Genomic DNA, 19,116 nt, shown 5'->3' on the forward strand with positions numbered 1-19,116 from the left:
AAATACTGTCGAGTCAGCCATCCATCACCATTCAACTGTACACAATGACTGAGAAGTAACAATGTTTATTATGCTCAGTTTAGTTATCTCTGCTTTCTAATCAGAGATCATGGTGTTTTGTTTTGTTGAGCATTTCATTTAATGCTACAATTTTCTCCAGAAAGGTAACTTAAGCCATACCGGCCTCTGCTAAGCGAGAACATGCATCCAGGTGTTGGAGACAGCTTGTACAAACAATCCCACTTCCTGCTATTTGCTTGTCAAATATGTGAAACTAAACATGGCAGTCTCCTGATGGAAGGCTAAAAAAGACTGAGCTTGCATGAAAACAAGAAAAGAGGAATTTGGGGCTGCAGTGATAGATTTAATTCCCCATGAGTGACACCCAAAATCCACGGCTCTATTGAGACGGATATATTCCTTACACCACAGCTTCTTAGCAGAATACACCTCCACTGATGGATGCCAGGCACCTGCGAGGAGCAAGACCCTTGCCTCGAGCAACAGCGTAGGGCCAAGGAATCGGAAATACATTTTTTTTTTATAACGCTAATATGTACCATAAGCCAACTTCAAAGTCATGCATCTACATGTATTACATAACACATTTCAACACACGTTTGTCTTCGGAAGCATTTAATGAGTGTAAAAAAACGAGAAGTGTCATGCCGCACAATGAGCTGATGCTGCACCAAATGACTTCATGGTGTTGGCAGGCAAAGCTACTCCGCTCTTAGAGCTGCTTTTGCCATGTTTTGTTCAAACCATTTACCACTAATAGCAAAAAGGTATAATAAAACTTCATCAACGTTGCATCATCTTCATGAGTTATCATGACCTCCTATTAACAGATGGCCAGATGCAAAGAGCCAATGCATCAAGAGTTTTAACCTTCGGTTGTAAAGCGCTCAAAAATGAGAACGAAAATCAATTGACACTGTGCCCAGCTGTTTAAGTTTTTAGGGGGAAAAATACGTTTTTAACAATATGCAACAGAGATGATTTGAAAAAAATCTGACAAGAAAAATTTTAATCCTTAAAAGCTGTGGTTGAACATGCCTACAGATAGTTGTGTTCAACATGAAATTAAGCTAAGTGCACCAATTTAGGAATTAGGCCCCGGGCTCACTCTCATGCCGCCACTTCTCCAACACGAGCCACGTGTTATTTGTTACCAACAGACAAGTGATAATCCTCAGCATTCGGACGTGACAATCACCAAATGCAATAGCAACATAACTCGACTGCAGATTGCTGCAGGAGCTCCACTTACCTCCTGGATGACTGCTTGGCACGGGTGGAGCTGACCATTCTCAACGATGGGATTCGTATGCCTGCACACAGTCGAGCCCAGCGATTACTATTTTTTCGTCAACACAGCTAGACAAAGCTCAGCTGTAGCTTTAAGGTGATCCCTTTGAAGGTTTGTCCCAGCTGGGCAGCGTGAGTGTATGACATTTTGCACCCGAGTTTAAAATACACAAAGTGCTTTCCCAGCAGATTTATCTATTTGTTTGGTTAATCGCACACATTTTGGTTAATACCAGACAAAAAAAATCTCTCCGTTCAAATGTATTTGTTACACATGCCTGATGACCGGTACACATTCGATGTAATGTCATGAATCCTGATTCAAATTGATATGGAGTTCTTGTATCAACTAATCACCAGATGCATGCAGCAGGTCAGCAATTCATTTATATTTTCACGAATAAGAGTGTTGAACATGGAAAAGGCCGACCCGCGGTGGGTCACAAGGATTAGACTTTGGCAAATCCTATACTAACCACCGGACAAGTTGCTTCCACCACCATTTTCCTATCTCTAACCGGTGGAATAATTTGTCAACTGAAAGAAGCACAGCGGTCAAACACATTTAGTGATGCAACTGGCTGGTGTGGATGAGTGGACTATAATAAACGTGCTTAGAGAGAGGATCTGCATGGGGTGTTTGGCATCATGTGCAGGGAATTCCTCCCCCATATTTTAATTTTTAATTTATCAATGGCTTAGAATACTTGAGTAATGTGATGGATGCCAAGAAAATCGGCCAAAATGTTACATGATAGTCAGAAGGGACAAGGCGGCCATTGGCACGAATGTTGCAACTAAACAAACATGAAAGTTTTCCAGAGCAATAAACTCTGAGCTGCATCAGACTCAACTTAAACATGTCTAATGTACAGCGCAGTGCTTAAATCAGAGATGCATCAGGGATTCATCATGCTCGACAAGTTATTTTGGAATGTAAGCAGCTGTTGAGCTAATGATGAGTAAAGTACAAATTTCCTGTGAAATATTGATGGACCTTCCAAATATGGATAACAAAATTTTACACAGATGGCATTATCTACTAAAATCCAATATCCAAGATAATGTAGGGTGAGATGAGATTGATAATTTGGCACAATTGAAAATTCTTTCTTTGTTAACACAATGCATGCATTGTTGCAAGTCTAATCTGTGGTCTAGCAGTGACGTCACTGATAGCATTGTCAGATACAAGTCAGACATTTCACATTGTCAGATTGTGTACTTAAAAAACACTTGCCAACGGTTCACATTCAAGTGAGGCACGCGAGCATGCGCGATGGTGTTAGCGATTGGTTGAGGAGTGAGACATACATTGCTAAACTTCTTAAAATCATTGTGTAAAAAAACAGAAACCCAACTAAACCACACGCAAATGTAAACCAAGCAGTAGCTACACAGAGCTCACACTGATATGAAAAAAACCACCAGCGCTTCTTCTTTCAAAAACAAGCCTGTCAAGCCTTGCTCTGCTTCTGTGATAAAAACTAAAGAAAAGTGATCGTGTGTATCACTCGTAATTTGACCCTCGTGGCTAAACACGGAGTCTATCGTGCACCCGTGCGCCATGGTCATTTTTTATTTTCAGCTATTATGGCAGATCTGTTTAATATTCTTTGTGTTCGATAGCCAACTTTTATGAGAACAAGTTTACGAATCAAACTTTTTCCCAGAATGCTTAATAGCACTTTGGAAGTGGATATTGCCACTTTTTAAATCCTTTATATTAAGTTTGCTTGCTTGCTTAGGACCGTGCAAATCTTTCGGTCGTTTTTTAACCCACTTCCCGTGATCCAATCGAGCTGACATTTTGCACACAGACTCGTTGTGCGTGACAATGCATTTTCGTGAAAAAAAAATGTCCAAAATTTTACACTGTTTAGGGGAAAATAAATAAATATTTATTTACCACTTGTTTAATGCTGCCAGACAATCATCTGACCCATAGGTGGCAGCCATCTCAAGCCAGAGGACGAGAGGACTCTAGCCGCCCCGATGCCACGCATATAAAGGATTTATAGTGAAAAACTTTGTTTTTACGGGTTTACTTGTTAAGACCCTCTGCTCCAATTAGTAAGGAGGCAGCCACTGTGTCGATTGCTGTAAAAAACGTCGTGACCGCCGAGATCAATGAAGCTTTAGAGATTCGTAGTTGAAGGGAGGTTGCTGAGCTGCCTCCATCAATCCACTGTTAAGCAGACAGGCCGTTTAAGCTAATTGTGCTGTACATTAAACACTCAATAAAAAATATCTATAAATCAGTCGCACGGCTTCATTAGACATGCACTTCGTAAGAAGCCTATTTCATTGCCTTTGTGTGAATGCAACTGGCAAGTGGTGGACACCCCGACTAGCCCTGCATTTGGGGAGAGTGCCACAGTTCTTTTATTGAACACGGCAGGATAAAGCACACCAAGCAGCATAGCCTCGTGTCTAGGAAGGTAGCAAGCTCCGAGACAGGCTTGGAGTGTGGCTCCAGTGCTGCTCCTTACAGAGCCACATGTGGCTCCGGAACCACGTGCGGCTCTTTAAGGACCGAATCATGATGTTATTTATTATGGGCCATCGTCTCATATTCGCATGCATTGCGGCTCTTGAAGTAGTTTTTTCACCGACCTCTGGCCATCCCCATTCAAAATGTCAGCCTGAAGCATACAGCTGCTGCACAAATAAATATATCTTATACAAAAAGATGGTTAGAATGCAAGTAAAATGTGCATTTTAGGAGAATAACTTGATGATATTAAATTAATATTTTTTAACAATTTCGTTTTACTGTAAAGCAGTGCCCCAATTTCAATAATTGCTGCCAGTTTAGTTGACATGCTTAAAAAAAAAATCCATTTTGGAAAGGACTAGAACACGTAATCATTTGCGAGGTCATTATATTGCCCAGTACCAATCGTTCAGTAAAGTATATTAAAATGTTCAAATATATGAAGCGATAGCCGACCGCTTTACATACTTTTCTCTATCTCCATATCAACAAAATAAACCGTAGTCATATAATGCGGGTCCTCCTGGTACGATAAAGCACCACTGCAAGCACGATATAGAGATCACATCTGAATACCTGCATCCATTGACATGCCACCAAGACAAATCGATAACAGTGGCTCACGTTTCCTAGCGATTGGGAACATCAGAAGCACCCATGGCACAGGAGCAACCGACACGCAAATCCACTCACTCACCTGAAGATTGCTGCCAGACGATCCAGCCAAATTGTCGGATCAGTAGAGACACCGTTGCTTGCTTCCAGTGTTAACAGCTACGTGGAATCACGCGAGTTCCAAACATTAGTTAATGAGCAAATAAATTCGCCCATGCTTTTACTAGCGATTGCCACAACGTTCAATACGTACATTGGGTTTTGTCATTTGGGTATTTGGCTAAAAGGTGAAAATATGCAGCATATAATTGTGAAATAGAGACCATCACTAGATGAGTCACCTACTTTGTGTCACTTATAATTTAATATTTTGTCCAAACCAGCACACCTACGGAATTCTAAGTTCATGAGTGCTTAAAACCGTTTTACACAATCATACTAACGTTATTCTAAAGATCGTAAGTGCTTAAAACAATATTTCACGGCATTTTTTTAATAAGTCTTTAAAAAAAGAGGCACCGACATCCTACCGCAGTTTAATTACGCAGTTGCTGGAGAGAAATTAAGATTAATTTACAACAATTCAACTCTTACATAATTCAAGGCCAGACACAGACCAAACCGTGGATAAAATTGGCTTGCAGACAAGAGGCGGCCGCAGGAGTTTGAAAACAAGACAATACGTTTATCTAGGTCACCCAAACAATATGCAGCAGTATTACCAACGTATACTTTGTAAGAATCGGAGTCATGTCATGTGTTATAAACTGGGTTGGGGCAACTTTCATGAACTACTATCCACAACTGTTGTCGGCACTTCAAACAAAAGGTGTTCATGACCCCCAGTGACTCTGTGGATGTATAAATGGATGAAACTGCAGGTGATGTACTCGGGTACATGGTAACTCCTTGCTAGAAGAGCTGAACACTATCAGGTACATTGTTTAGGTCTGAGCTCACCTTTTTTAGTGCGTTCACTTGAACGGCGCAGAGATCTTTTAAACTCTCCGAGATCTTGTCCAGAGGCAACCTTGCCAGAACGAGCGCGGTGCCTGCAATAATATAGAATGTCCAAGGCAGGCCAAACACTTCCCAAAACACACATCCACATCTACAATGTTAAATCGACCGCAAAGTCATTTATTGCTATCTTAGCAGCTTAAGACATCGCGTAGCATAACATAGTGGTACCTTGAGTTAATAAATATACTCGCAGCAAATGTAGGGGCTTTTTTGTTTAAACAAAACCACTTGCACACACAGTCCAGACCGACATTTCCTTCAACACATGTTTTGTTGCATGGAAAGTTAATGTAAATTGAGATGGCTCCTGCAGACACGTCAAAAGCTGTTTATAGGCAAGATTAGTGTATCATTTGAAAGTGCTAAGAGAACAGAATCAAATCTCAGGATCATTTATTTTAGGATAGAATCAGCTGCTGTTTCCCAAATGAAAAATAATATTATCTGAAAACTTTTGCCATCTTCTCATTAACAGTGTAAAATATTGGCGGGTTACGTGTATTTTCATAACTTTCCCCCAATTTTATCCCGACTGTGCCATTGGCATCATTTCATGAGACCAAGAAACCATTCAGATCTCCACCAGTGCAGTGCAGCTTCATGCTATAGAATGGCCCACAGGAGCAGACACCCAACAGAGCTACCTCTGAGATCCTTCCGTGAACTCTGCTCCACATAGCAGAGCCACGTTCATCGCATGATAGCCAAAAACCGATATAAAAATTTTCAGTGCTGGAATTTAGCGAGAAAGAGTGAAGTGCCATAATTTGATGCAATGCAGTCATTGGTGATGGCAAGCGAAACTTTTTTTTGGGAGAAGGCAGGGGCAGGCAATATTGCGTCAAGTGCACGTACCCTTGAGCAGGCCGATGGCAGACTCGTGCGACAGGCCCAGGGTGTCGATGGAGCGCGCGATCTGCAGGAGCCCCTCAAAGTGCACGGCCATGTGGTCGCGGCACGCCGAGCAAATGCTCTGCACGGCCGACGCAGCCGCGGACGCCAGCTCCTTCTGCCGTAGACCCTTGGTCAAGAAGTTCAGCACCGGCTCTGCATGCACGCACAGTGTGCGGGTTATGCAAGCTGTTGAATGGCAAATAACTCCAACAACAAATAAAGAATCTTTCCAAACATTAAAAAAAAATCTACTGCAGCCTTGTCCATTATCTTTAACCCTATGAAGCAGCCATTAAATACTCAACACTGTTCCATTGGTTGGGTCTAATGCCCATACAAACAATAATGCTAATTTGCTCACAAAAGATGATGTATTGATCCTCTGGTGTTAAATGTTTTGTATAAGGTCATGCTTTCCGACTTCATTAAATGGGAAAGAAGATTATTGAGTGTACGGTCAGGCACAGCCACCACAGCAGTCAATGCATTGACGTATTACAACACACAGGAGTGACATTGCAATGACGTTACCAGTGCCATTAAGTGCTCTCATGAACTATGCAACAAATTCATGCCAGACAGCCCAGAACACACAGCCTGGGTATGTACAAGACCGATTATTCATTTCATATTGCATCTCTGTTCAATAGTGCGCCAGCAATAAAAAAAAAATCCTCCTGGTGGTCCGTGTCCCCATCGGCCATTGCAATCAATGCTCGGCAATCTGTTTAGGCACACTGACAGTAGCCGACTGCTCCGTGTGTGTCTCGCGCTGAGTAACTGGTTCCTGCTGTCACGAGGCCGTACATAACCACCTACTACAACCTCAAAGCAGAAGGCAGCTCACAATGGGGAAAAAAGTACATATTTGCCAAAGCATTTAAGCTTCTTTTAAAAAAAAATTACATCTCATTTCAGTTTAATGTCACGCGTATTTAGTGACAGCTTCCGTATTAATTGCAATTATTGTGCCCTTCATTGCATTTTCATATCGTTAACGTAATTTGTGGTAAGGACATTTAACCGCATCCGGTGATTGTGTCGCCTAAAACACTGTAGAATAAGGCAAGTGAGCATCGCCTCAACGCTCCTTCCCAAGTTACAATTCGAGAACCCAAGCGCTGAGTGCAGTGTTGCAAGGTTAAGAAGGTGCAGCAGGATCAGACAGAATGAAAGAAGCTTGGAGCCATGGACCCGTCATTGGGACAGAGAACCCGAGAGAACATCAAACCACGCGCAACCTCCTCTTGATACCAAGATCCAGGATGGTCACGTCTATGCGCCGCTTCTCGGTAGCAGCCCCAACAGTCTGGAACGCTATCCCTCTGCACATTCGCAGCATCACCTCAATCACCTCCTTCAAGAGAGACTTAAAAACTCACCTCTATAACCACGCTTTCGAGCAACTCTGAGCTTGGCTCCGCGCCTCTGAGTTGCGGCCGTAACATCCGCAAATTTGCGCGCGTTATAGATTGCATTATTATTATTAACCCCCAGTCTCATCGCTCATCTTACCCAGGAAGTGCGGATTGCGGTCAATAAAGTCTCCCAGCTCGCCGACCAGCTGTATGCTCGTGTACTGCACGGCGAGGTGTGCATCATCCGGCAGCGTCACCACGGCCTGCATCACCTCTGCCAGAGTCTGCGCGTTATCTCTGCACACGCAGTCACAAAACAACCGTTACACCCACGGACAGTCAGTCGCAATCCCACTGAAACCTCATGTAGGTCAAGGTCATTTATTTTCTATCCCTCAACAATCAACACAACGATCAACAACGATGGGAGTCTGTGCGAGGAGGAACCTACCACGCTGACACCAGGTGGCACCGATAATTGAAATAAAAACATTTTAAGAGGACACACCAATTCCACTGGATGTCCATTGTAAATTAGTATTTGTTGTGCTTCATATGCCAGGTGTCCCTTGTTAAAATTGACACGTAATCCTGATGGGTACTCTCATCATTCTAAACAAAGGCACTGATTGTACAGACGATGTGATTGCCATTAATGAAAACACAAGGGAATTATAGGGTCTGCCAAAAAGAAAGAGCACCTCGGGCACATTTTTGGCTAAAAGGCTTTCATCAGCATTGTCTGGGAGATTAAAGAGGCTGATGTTTAATTCTCATCTGGTGCTGTATTATTTCAAGTACAGAATATCACATGCTGCGACTTAGCATGTAGACTTAGCAATCCTGCTTTTTGCTTTAATGACTGATAAAAAAGCATCAGTGACCTAGACCACATTTGTCCGCTGGCATGTCACACTAAACAAAGAGTGACGTCAAAAGGAAAATAGGTCCCTTGTGGGTCACGAACAAGCTTTCTTGTACAATCAGAAAAGTCTTAAACACACAAGTGCACGCCCGCTAAAATGTTGTTTTTGACAGAACTTGAGAATTCCTATATATCTTCATTTGAGGCTTTCGTGACTGCAGGAATTCATACTCTTTGGTTCTTTCGGGAAAGTCACGTAGATAGAAAATAATACAAAATATTTTCCTATATATCTTAAGACAGCCACAGCACCCTCTTACTGAAACATTTAGAGGTTGAATCATTGACACCAGTTGAAAATAATGTTGTTGCTGTTTTTTAAGAGGAAAGTCAGGCATGTGCTAAAAATGGCTTATGGCTCTGAAAAATATAAGAGTCAAGACGGTTAAGGTCAGTTTTGATCAACGACAATGTGAAAAACACACTGCTTTACTTGGATGCCGTTACAATTTACCCAAACAATCGTGTGCCCGCAGTAAAAAAGCTTTGGCTTACTCTCGTTTACTACGCAGCATATGTATACACCAATGTTGCATTGTCGATGTTAAGCTCTCAGCTAAATACAATTTTATGGATAAGACTCCAAAAGGGAGACAAGGGTAATGAAATAACAAAAAAAACTCCATATGGGGGCTCACGACGTTATGGTAGCAGTGGCAGCCCTCCGAGCAGGATGTACACTGCGATAAATATTTAAACATTTGTTCGATTACATTTGACAGCGTGGTTTGTCTTGGGCGCAGAATCTAGGGCCGGGGTTTAGAGAAGCCGTGTGGAGGGCTCGAGAGCATTCCAATAGTCGTAGACGTGAGTCACGCGAGGCCAATGCACTGTCAAATGTAAATCTGCTCAGAAGATGAGATAAGGAAATCAATCAGTTGTTGACGAAAACTACAGATTCAAGTGGACTGACAGAGCCACTGAGACAGGCTGCCTGGGACCACACAGGCAAGATGGGCCTTTCCAAGGCACTTAATGGCATCTGCCTGTTTAAAACAGCGATATCTGCACAGTGCAAAATAAAATAAAAAATGGTGCCATTTCCGTATTTACACCACAAACGCTATGACAATAAAACGTATACATATTTTAAGCTTATGTGCAAGTAACTTGTAAAATATTTGCTCTTGGTGATGCTGGAACATAATAGTTCAATATGAGTTCAGTGTACTGGCTGAAGTGTAATTAAATTTACATGGTTGCTATTTTTTCCCCTCCAGTTGGACCTTTGGACACTATATGATATGCAAGCTTTTGCAACTAATTTTTTTATTGTTTTTTGACATTTTTGGGCACCAATGGTGCAGTGGCAGCATTTGAGAATCAGCGTTTTAGATGTATAATTATCATTATTAAATAATGCCACGGTTATTGAAAAAATGCAATATATTCAGTCTAAGATTCTAAATTCACACCAGTAAGTACATGTCCTTCGGCCGATATGATAGGTCTCTGTGGATGGAAATAAAAAAGAAAATTACTTTCAAATTTTGTATCTATTAACTTTTGGATAGAGAGCTACTGAAGTTTGTGTAAAATGCCAACAGCAGAATAAATGACACCAGTAAAAAAAGACCTGGACTCACAAGTCTCCACACTCATGTCTTTCGTTTCATAACTAAGAATGCTTCCACTAGACCACCCAGGCAGGAGGGGCGCCTGCTTGACCCAGCACGCATAACACAGAGGCTCGGGCGTTTGGAGAGAGGGCAGGACAGGACGGATCACTTACGAGTCAATGCTTTTTCCGATGGCAGACATGATGAAGAGCACGGCCTCCGTGACTTCCCAAGGAGGGTTTGAGTCCTTCAGGGTGGCAAAGAGCTGAACCGGATCAAGAAATCACAAGTATGCACGTTAATAAGTTCGATGTAAACACACACACACACTGCATTCAATGTACAATATAATTGTATAAACTACGGTTGAAACAAATTATCCGAGCGTGTGTTATCGTACAATTTTAGTTTAAAAAAACTGGCTTTGGCCAAGCATATAATTTGTGAAGGCATGACAATTTCAAGGCATTTAAGGAATGTTAAAAATTAATTTAAACACTACCCATACAAACAATACCCATGATTAAGTCACAACTTTACAGAATAATTTAATGGAGTTATTTTCAAAATATATATAATTGATGCAGTGTTGTGATCATGGTTGGCTGCAGCGGTCAAGTAAACGAATTAAATACAATATATATTAATCGAAGAAAAATATAATGTATTTATGGCAGGCTGACCAATCAATAGTTATGGATGGATAAATCAGTGCACGCATCTTTACAACTTAAATTTTCTGGATAAATTAAAGCACACTTAAGAAATTAATATACAGTACTGTATTTCCACATTTTCTGTGTTTCTTGCCCTATAATACATGTGGGGAAAATAAGATATTGCAGGCTAAAGGGTACTCATTGAACTTTAATGTTCTACTTGTATAAGAATGGCAGTTATAATCGCCAATTAAGTGATTTACGTGGAAGTACCAATTGTGTATGCATTCACTTTTGAGAGATCTATATGTAAAAGCTGGTCATTTAATGCATTCTCTGTGGGCTCAGTTCAAGTGTAGAACCTTCATGAAGAGACCATATTTAAATGAACTCTTTAAGTTATTTGAGTAACATCACTGCCCACAGAGTGAAGTGCAATCCTACAAATCACACAGCATCACATGCATAAAACACTCAGCTGGTAAAGGCATGAACTCAATATTTACCACGATTACATGCAATAATGTCCTGTTCCTGTGACTGCATCATTTCAAGGAAGCAATTGAATACATTTGAGCTTTCCAACACCACAACGTGCTTCTGCCTGTAAAACTGTCACCGTACATCATGTTTATGGTTCCAGCTTGCGCATAAATATTTCCAAACCATAAAAAAGCCATAACCGTATACACGCGCAACAAACCTGAGCGAAACACTCAGCCGGGCCAACTAAGAAGATGACATCCTTTACGAGGTCCGACACACGCAGGCGAAACTCCCAAAAGTCATCCGCTTCATCCGGAACCCCTTCCTGTTTGAAGATATCGTGCACCACCACCATCGCTCAAGATAAAAAGGTCAGCATGCTTAAAACCAATGTCATCACCCCACATCCCACCAAAGTTTTCTATCTTCTGCCAGATCCTGCAGCTGCTGCACAGTAGGAACACGACCTCTAAAGATCTAACCCAACAGTACCCTACCGTCTGGTCTGAGGTTTTCCCTTTGGTCGCAGGTACTCATGGAGACCATTCTAATGCCCATCTCGGTAATCAGCTATCCTGCTTCCTGGACACTTCATACACAGAAATCCCTTTTTAGCTTAATCATTTCTGCAACACTCGTTTCTCACACTCGAACTATTTGTGCTGCGGATAAATGCTGAGCTCAGCACCGTTCCAGCAATTACAACTTAAATTTATAAAGCATTTTATTTGACCACGTCTCAAAACAATATGCAAATAGGAGGTAGACGAGCTCAAGGCAAACAGGCAGCACAATTAACGTAGTTGGCTATATAAAGTGCAAAATAAGTTCAACATACATACATGGTAAGTTGCAGCTTCAACAGTTCAACATACATACATGGTAAGTTGCAGCTCAAGGCCACTCAGGTGAAGACCACTCCAAGTCAAATTGGTGTTCATGTGTCTAAAAATATTCGTCATCTAGAACCAGGTAACCATCTTGACAAATTTATCCAATTAAATCTGTTTTGCCATATTGGTATGTTTTCGCGAAAAAGTCGAATGAAAATTCACTTTTGTCATGGCGAAAATGTAGTCCCTACAGTTTGCCATTTTCAATTAACTATTAAATGACTCAGAGTACTGCCAATTGACATTCATTATTTTGCTAGTAAGGAAGATTCTGACAACTATAATTACATAATACTAATTTCAACTTGTAATGTGCACAGCATTCGGTCATTACTGAAGATAAAGAACATCTCAGGCATGAGTAACTACACTAAAGCAGGAAAGGCAGCTGGGCAGTGAGCTATTGCAATCCTCTATATATTAATGTATTATAGGCCATTTAATGAGTTTTCACATGGAGGAGGAAACTGGAGAGTAAAACATTTTCTGCAGTCATCCAAGTCATAATATCGTTGACCTTTTCATATTTTGATTTCCTAATTTCTTTCACATGGTCTGATGGGCATTATATCAAAACATGAAGTGTCCATTCAGATATCTCAGAGCACTGCACCCTGTGTTAAAGAATGGCCTGTGGAAGGTGATCCAACAGACCTACTTCTGATAGGCTTTAAAATGCACTCTAATTTCCAAAACACATGGACAATGAATGCAAAATATCTTTTTTATTGTAAGATCTGAAATTTTTGACAGACTACACGAAAAACATGTTTGTGCAAGCATTAATTAGTGGTCGAAGTCTACCCATTGCAAAAAAAGTCGAATTATTTATTGCTTGGATGATTGTTCTAAAAAAATCTAATAAGCAAATAAAACAACTCTAACCTTGTAAATTATTGTACAACAATGAGCAATAATCACATAGATCTATGATCTCGTATATTGTTGTACAACAGTTGTTGATGAGCACGTGGGTCTACGAAATAACTGACAAGTTCAGCCTGGTTCAGTTCAGGGTAAAAGCGCGAGGGCCAGAGAAGCGGGAGAGGTAGCGGTCGTGGCGGCGGCGGTGCCACTTACGTGGTCAGGGTCCATCTGGCAATGCCGGCAGAGCGCGTGTATCAGGCGCTGTGCGTATGGCCGGAACACAGCGTTCAGGTCGTTATCCTTGAGCTGGAAGAGCTGCTCGCAGAGCCGGTACCACAGGTTAAAAGTGATCTCCGCCACCTGGAACACATCCGCATGTCCAACCACATTTACACACAAACAAGGCCAAAGGAATGGACAAACACGGTCATATGCGCACAAACACATGCAAACAAGCATACAAGTCGATGACTTGCAATCTGCTGGTTAAATATTTGAATAAAATAACAACACATACAATAATGTACAACTTTGTGGAACAATAACAAATTCGCAATGTTGTATCAACTGATGTGCAATTACTTTTTTACATGGACAATTATTATTACTCTGATAATGTGAAATAATCACCACATTCACCAAAAACAGAAGGTAAATGCATATATAAAATAGGGTCACGTTTCCAAACTGGCGAGGTTTCATTATGTGCTCGTGCACCACTGCAAACTTAGCCCAAAATACATTCTTTTTTTTCTTATCTTTTCTTTTTTAACAATCTTTACACCCACACAATGATACGATGGCTTGATCTTGTGAACGGGTTGAACAGTACAATTAATGACATTGTAACATCAAGTTGGAGTGAGAAAAAAATATCCATAATTGGCAATCCTATTGTTAAATCACCATTGAAATCAAACGAAAGCCCATTGGTTAAGACCTGAGTCACAAAGCAATGCATTACAGATTTAATTCAACTGTTAATTTAGTCTAGTGGAGGAATCCGATGAGCTATGAAGCTTAACCTATAAAATTAATGTTTCGCCTCTTAAACTTAGTTGTAATTCCTTGATGTACACAGGGGTAAGCAAGCAAGCATGTGTTTGCATTTCGTTGGTAACAATAAAAGTCAAGAATGTGGAACCAGCCCATGGCTGGAGCTGTGGCCTCAAAATAAAGGTTATTTCAGGCGTGTGCATTTCTCAGCATCTGCATTTTTCAGACCTCGTATTGGCAGTGCCCAGCGCAGGTCAGCAGCATGTCTAGGGTCCACAGGTTGCCCAGGCCGTGCCCCGGTGAGAGCACGATCATCTCCAGGAATGTCTCCGCCAGCTCCGTGAACACCCGGCAGTAGTTTAAGGCCCTGCGCAAGACATGTCATGCGTCAGATGATGCAGAAAAGGTGTCCGTTTTTGTCTGCGGTAATGTTTACCACCAAATAGTGTAGCGGTTAGCGCACTGCACTACGAACCCGGCGACCCGAGTACGAATCCCGCTCACGGCCAACACCAGTAACGAATATCTGAACTAGTCCTTGGCCTCCCCTAGGTCTATTCGGCCTCAAATGACTACTCTGTGTGGAGTGTAAACATCGCCACTGTGGAGACAAAGGCGGTCAGGGAGTGATGCTGACCACTTACCTCTTCATGTACAGTGCCAGCCTTCATAGGTGCTCGCTAACAGCACTTGCCCCAACAGTCCATCCAGGCTATACAGGGGATTATTGTATTCGTTTTTGTTTACCAAATGCCCATCATTATTAATGCTCATTGCCGAATTCTTGTGCTGTACAATGTGCATTTGTGCATGCAAATCCAGTTTGTAAATCCACTGCTGTATGAGGGTCTCCCCATGTTGCGTGGGTCGTGGGGGTTCTTTAATCTGAATTTACAATGCTGATCAGCGCAAGTTGATAAAAGCATGGAGCACACATGGGAGCATAGAAGTGCAGTACACAACAGAGCCCACAGCAGCCTCTAACATCTGGTAATTAATTCAGGTTGTCCTTCCAAGCACTATGCAGGCTCAATACTGCTTAGATGGAAAGATCTGATGGGATTTGATTAATTCTGGCTGATTTGGCCAGAGGCAATTACCAACAGTGTTCATTATTATTCTGTATCATATTAGAAAAATGTTTTGCTGGCTGGCTGGCACACGGGTAAATGTGCATGTGCGGTGGCGATGTCACCGCGCACATCAGCGTGGTGACGTCACCCGCATCCCCAAGGCGTTGAGCCGGGCTTGTGCATTGCGCGGACATCTTCACGCCTCCTCCCCACCCACCCTCCGCCCCATACGTGTATTCCGTGCAAATGCGATAGAGGAGAGAAATGGAGGGGGATGAGGGAGGAAGATGGAGACAGAGAGGCACGGAGAGGTGAGGGGGCAGGGGGTGAGTGAAAGTGCGTGAAACGGAGAGGAAAGAGTAGAATGGAAAGAGAGCAAGGGAAAGCGATGAGTAGTGGGAAGATAATGGAAAGGCAAGAGAGACTGAGATGGGGAAAGTGGAAATAAGGAGAGTGAGGCTGAGATGTGAGAAAGATTAAAAAACAGTTCGAAATGTGGGGAGGGAAGTGGGTGACATATGGTGGAGAGGAATATAGAGGGACGAAGAGGTAGAAATGACAGAGGGATTGAGCAACGGGTGGAAACAGAGACAACGCAGGAACTCGAGATAACATTCGGATATATAGCACAGGGAAAACAAGAGGAAGGTGGAGAGGCAGAGGGCTCTATGAGACAAAAGTTTGACTGGCTGGGAGGAATGGATAGTCACACCCCAAGGACGTTTGGGTTGCTAGTTTTTAATAAAAAATAACTTTGGAAAGAATGCTCACTGTCACGTAGGAACTTGGGCCACGGTTATAGATAAGGACTAGCCATACTCTTAGGTTTTTTCGGTAAAGTCACGTAGGTTAATTCCAAAGAACACAGGATGAGATGTTACTATCCTTTGTGCAAGCACTTCCAAGAGTTCATGAACAGTGAGCCTGGTGAAATTTGGGGAGCGCATCGTCAGTAGTGACCCTTTGGTTCCTAGGGTGTTTCGGCCTTTCATACTATACACCCTCCCCAAAGGCGGCCAGCGACAGGGTGATCAATCCTACGCTTGCGTCCCATTCCCAATTAGTCATAGGAGTTGCCTTGTTGTTGATAGCCAACATCCCATGGGACTATGCATGGCAGGGGCGTCCTCCTCCCTGAGTCAAGCATTGTTGACTGCATACCTCCTGGCCCTCTCACTTTGGGGCCCAGCTGGGGTCTTTCCTCTTCATCCAGAGCCACTGACTGCTGCCTTCTGCCGCCTCCGATACAGCTCTGATTGCCGAACGCTGGCTCTGGCCCTTAATTCCCAGGTCTCTAAGCAGTCTGGTTGTAGATGTTGCCACAAAACCTCTGCAGCCCACCTCCACTTGATACTTACAGGCTTTTTTTACTTGATACTTACATGATACAGCAATCGTGCTGTGACGGTTCCACCTGAAGACGGAAGCTTGTGTTGCCTCCGAAACGTCGCGATTTATTATTTTATTTCTATTATTTTTTCTATATTTATTGTTCTTTATTTTTATTTTTTATTTTTTACCTACGTGACTTTACCGAAAAAACCTAAGAGTATGAATTGTTGCAGTCACGAAATCTTCAAATCTAGAAGGACTAGCCATTACTAGAATTAGGTAAATTGCTCGTGTCATACCACAACAGAGTATTTATCTATAGAAACTGATTACATCTGGACCATCCATTTGTACTCCAAGGGAATGCTACATTCCCATCTCAGTCATAGATCATAACCAGTTAACATCTCACCATTAGACCAATTAATCATAACCTAGAACCTGCATTCCTTTTAAGTGCATACAAGCACATCAAGCCTTAATTTTCAACGGACACTTATATTTCGGCAGAGCAAGAGATTACTCGGGAACACGCGTTTGATGAGAGCCAGGCATCGCGACCCAAACGGACGTTCGTCTACGGCGTTGTGTGTGTTTAAGTTTCGCCAAGTAGGCGCCCGTCTCCGCATCTCACTTGTCGAGGTCCTCACGCGCCACCGCCATGTGGTAGCCATTCTGCAGAGTCATGACCCCCTCGAAGAGCTGCGTGGCGAGCGGCAGCTCTGTGTGCACGTTCTCCAGTCCGTAGAGGGCTGAGCACAGGCAGTCGCAAGCCGCCTCGTGCAGCGCGCTTGGGGCCTGGTCGTGTTGCTGCAGCACACATTTAAGCGAACGTGTGTATTTAACAACAAAAAACACCACTTGCCGTCTAAGCGACAGTGATTTCCCCATGGCGCTTGTACCAGGCTCAATATATTGAGGGCATATGAAATTCTGAAGGCGCACTGGCAGGTCATTGTACAGACCCAGGTATTATTGGTTACATTTACTTAAGATGACTCCCATTGTGCCATCTTGCTGTATCATTGTTGAGCGTCACTCCAACACCCTTAATAATTGCTGGAGGGCGGCAGCTCCAATTGCTCAGTTGCATATTGTATTCGCCTACTTCTCTACAGGAGGCAGATCTTGATACTAATTATACCAGCTCTCAAAAAGTCTACTAATCTCCCCATCTTCCTTCCTGCACCATATCAGCCCATATGCTCTCTGGCCCATGCCATGCCTATTTAGACTGCTCTACCTGGCCAATTTGCTTGGGAATGCAGTTGCTGGGCATGCACACACATGCACACAAAGCTCTTCCATAAAGTAACACAGGCTGCTGGGACAAATGCTTTCAAGCAAGTACTTGAGCAAGCACACGAGGGGATGGTTTAACTAGCAACAAGCTCAACTGCCTTTGTATTCCCAGTGCTCATGTTTACACAGTGCAACAGATACGAATATAAGGCTGAGGTGACTGAAGGGGGTGCTAGTCCTAAGTTCGGATAACACTTGTAAGCCCATGTTACCTGTGGCCATAAGCCAAAAGCGGTTGCAATTAGTCAGAAATACGTGTAAATTGTGGCCTCTCAATGAAAATTTATTCTGGGTTGCTTCACAAGGAGAATCTGCCAGCCTCAATACTTTCTCTATAGAGGAGCAATTTCAGTCCCCTGACATTGCAGCCTCATTTACCCATTCATCGTGCCCCATCACGCCAACCAAGTCATATAAAGTATAACACCCAACGTATATGCAACATGTATCATAAATACATATGCTTCACTCCATTTTTAACATTTGAAATATATACACAAACACACAAAGAGTAAATGTAGTTATTCTGCCTTGGCACGCCTAAGTGACAAATTCCATGCTCCTTTTAATATAAATAAACACACACACTGATGCATGTGTGTAGGCACCAATATCCAACATTTTACCGAGCGAGTTCTAGAAATAGTATCTAATAAACGGGCACCAATAGGACGCATTCATTCAACCAATATAGCTCATAATGAAATAAAATGTAACCTCATTTTAATTCACTTATATGGCACATTCTAAGTTACATTCGATTCAACTGCAGTTCTCATGCAATGCTGAACGGTGGCCTGTGTCCTTGCAGTCGGGAGTCAACCAAGGCGCTGCCAGTGACTCTTAAGCAAGGCGACAACTGCCATTCACCTACGCGCTGTGCCTCAGGTGGATATGGGACAGGTCCCTTTGTTGTTTACCGCTGGGGAATTCAATTGAACCCTCGCGGGCATGAACCTGGCCTGTCACACGTGTCATACGGTGAACATACTTGCATGTGTGCCCTTTGCTCTACAAGAGATTAACTGCCCATGCAAAGACAATCCCACATCTGGGATAAACCAGGCTGCCACCTACTTTTTGTTTTGGTTGGTTTCTCCATATATATGTTTTATTATTCCACTTAAATATGAGCATCATTATTAGGGGTATTGTATTGCATTTGATTAAGGTCTGTGAACCCTCCCACGAAAGTCACTCCACCTGCTTTGTGCCCTAAACTGAACCGAGCAGCACAGCTACCTGATAATGATGCTCACATTTAAGTGATTGATCGGCCAAGCGGAACACAATGTTCTCACCGTGTCAATCAATCCAGAGGACACG

At 42.6% G+C, this 19,116-nt stretch overlaps 1 protein-coding gene across 1 annotated transcript in view; it reads right to left on the reverse strand.

Moving 5' to 3' along the window:
• The window catches only part of TNPO3 (transportin 3), a 71,812-nt gene that overhangs the window by 31,416 nt on the left and 21,280 nt on the right, over positions 1 to 19,116 (reverse strand). Inside the window, exons 6-15 of the mRNA XM_061564533.1 lie at positions 17,123 to 17,298; positions 14,312 to 14,450; positions 13,301 to 13,447; positions 11,545 to 11,652; positions 10,356 to 10,447; positions 7,856 to 7,995; positions 6,302 to 6,493; positions 5,384 to 5,475; positions 4,506 to 4,582; positions 1,274 to 1,334 (exon numbers count right to left, since the gene is read on the reverse strand). Of these exons, the coding sequence (XP_061420517.1) occupies positions 1,274 to 1,334; positions 4,506 to 4,582; positions 5,384 to 5,475; positions 6,302 to 6,493; positions 7,856 to 7,995; positions 10,356 to 10,447; positions 11,545 to 11,652; positions 13,301 to 13,447; positions 14,312 to 14,450; positions 17,123 to 17,298 (1,224 nt within the window). The remainder of the gene's footprint in view (positions 1 to 1,273; positions 1,335 to 4,505; positions 4,583 to 5,383; positions 5,476 to 6,301; positions 6,494 to 7,855; positions 7,996 to 10,355; positions 10,448 to 11,544; positions 11,653 to 13,300; positions 13,448 to 14,311; positions 14,451 to 17,122; positions 17,299 to 19,116) is intronic.

The sequence above is a fragment of the Lethenteron reissneri genome, chromosome 33, assembly GCF_015708825.2.
Source record: "Lethenteron reissneri isolate LAM-NWPU_2019-01 chromosome 33, ASM1570882v1, whole genome shotgun sequence".
NCBI classification, from domain to species: Eukaryota; Metazoa; Chordata; class Hyperoartia; order Petromyzontiformes; family Petromyzontidae; genus Lethenteron; species Lethenteron reissneri.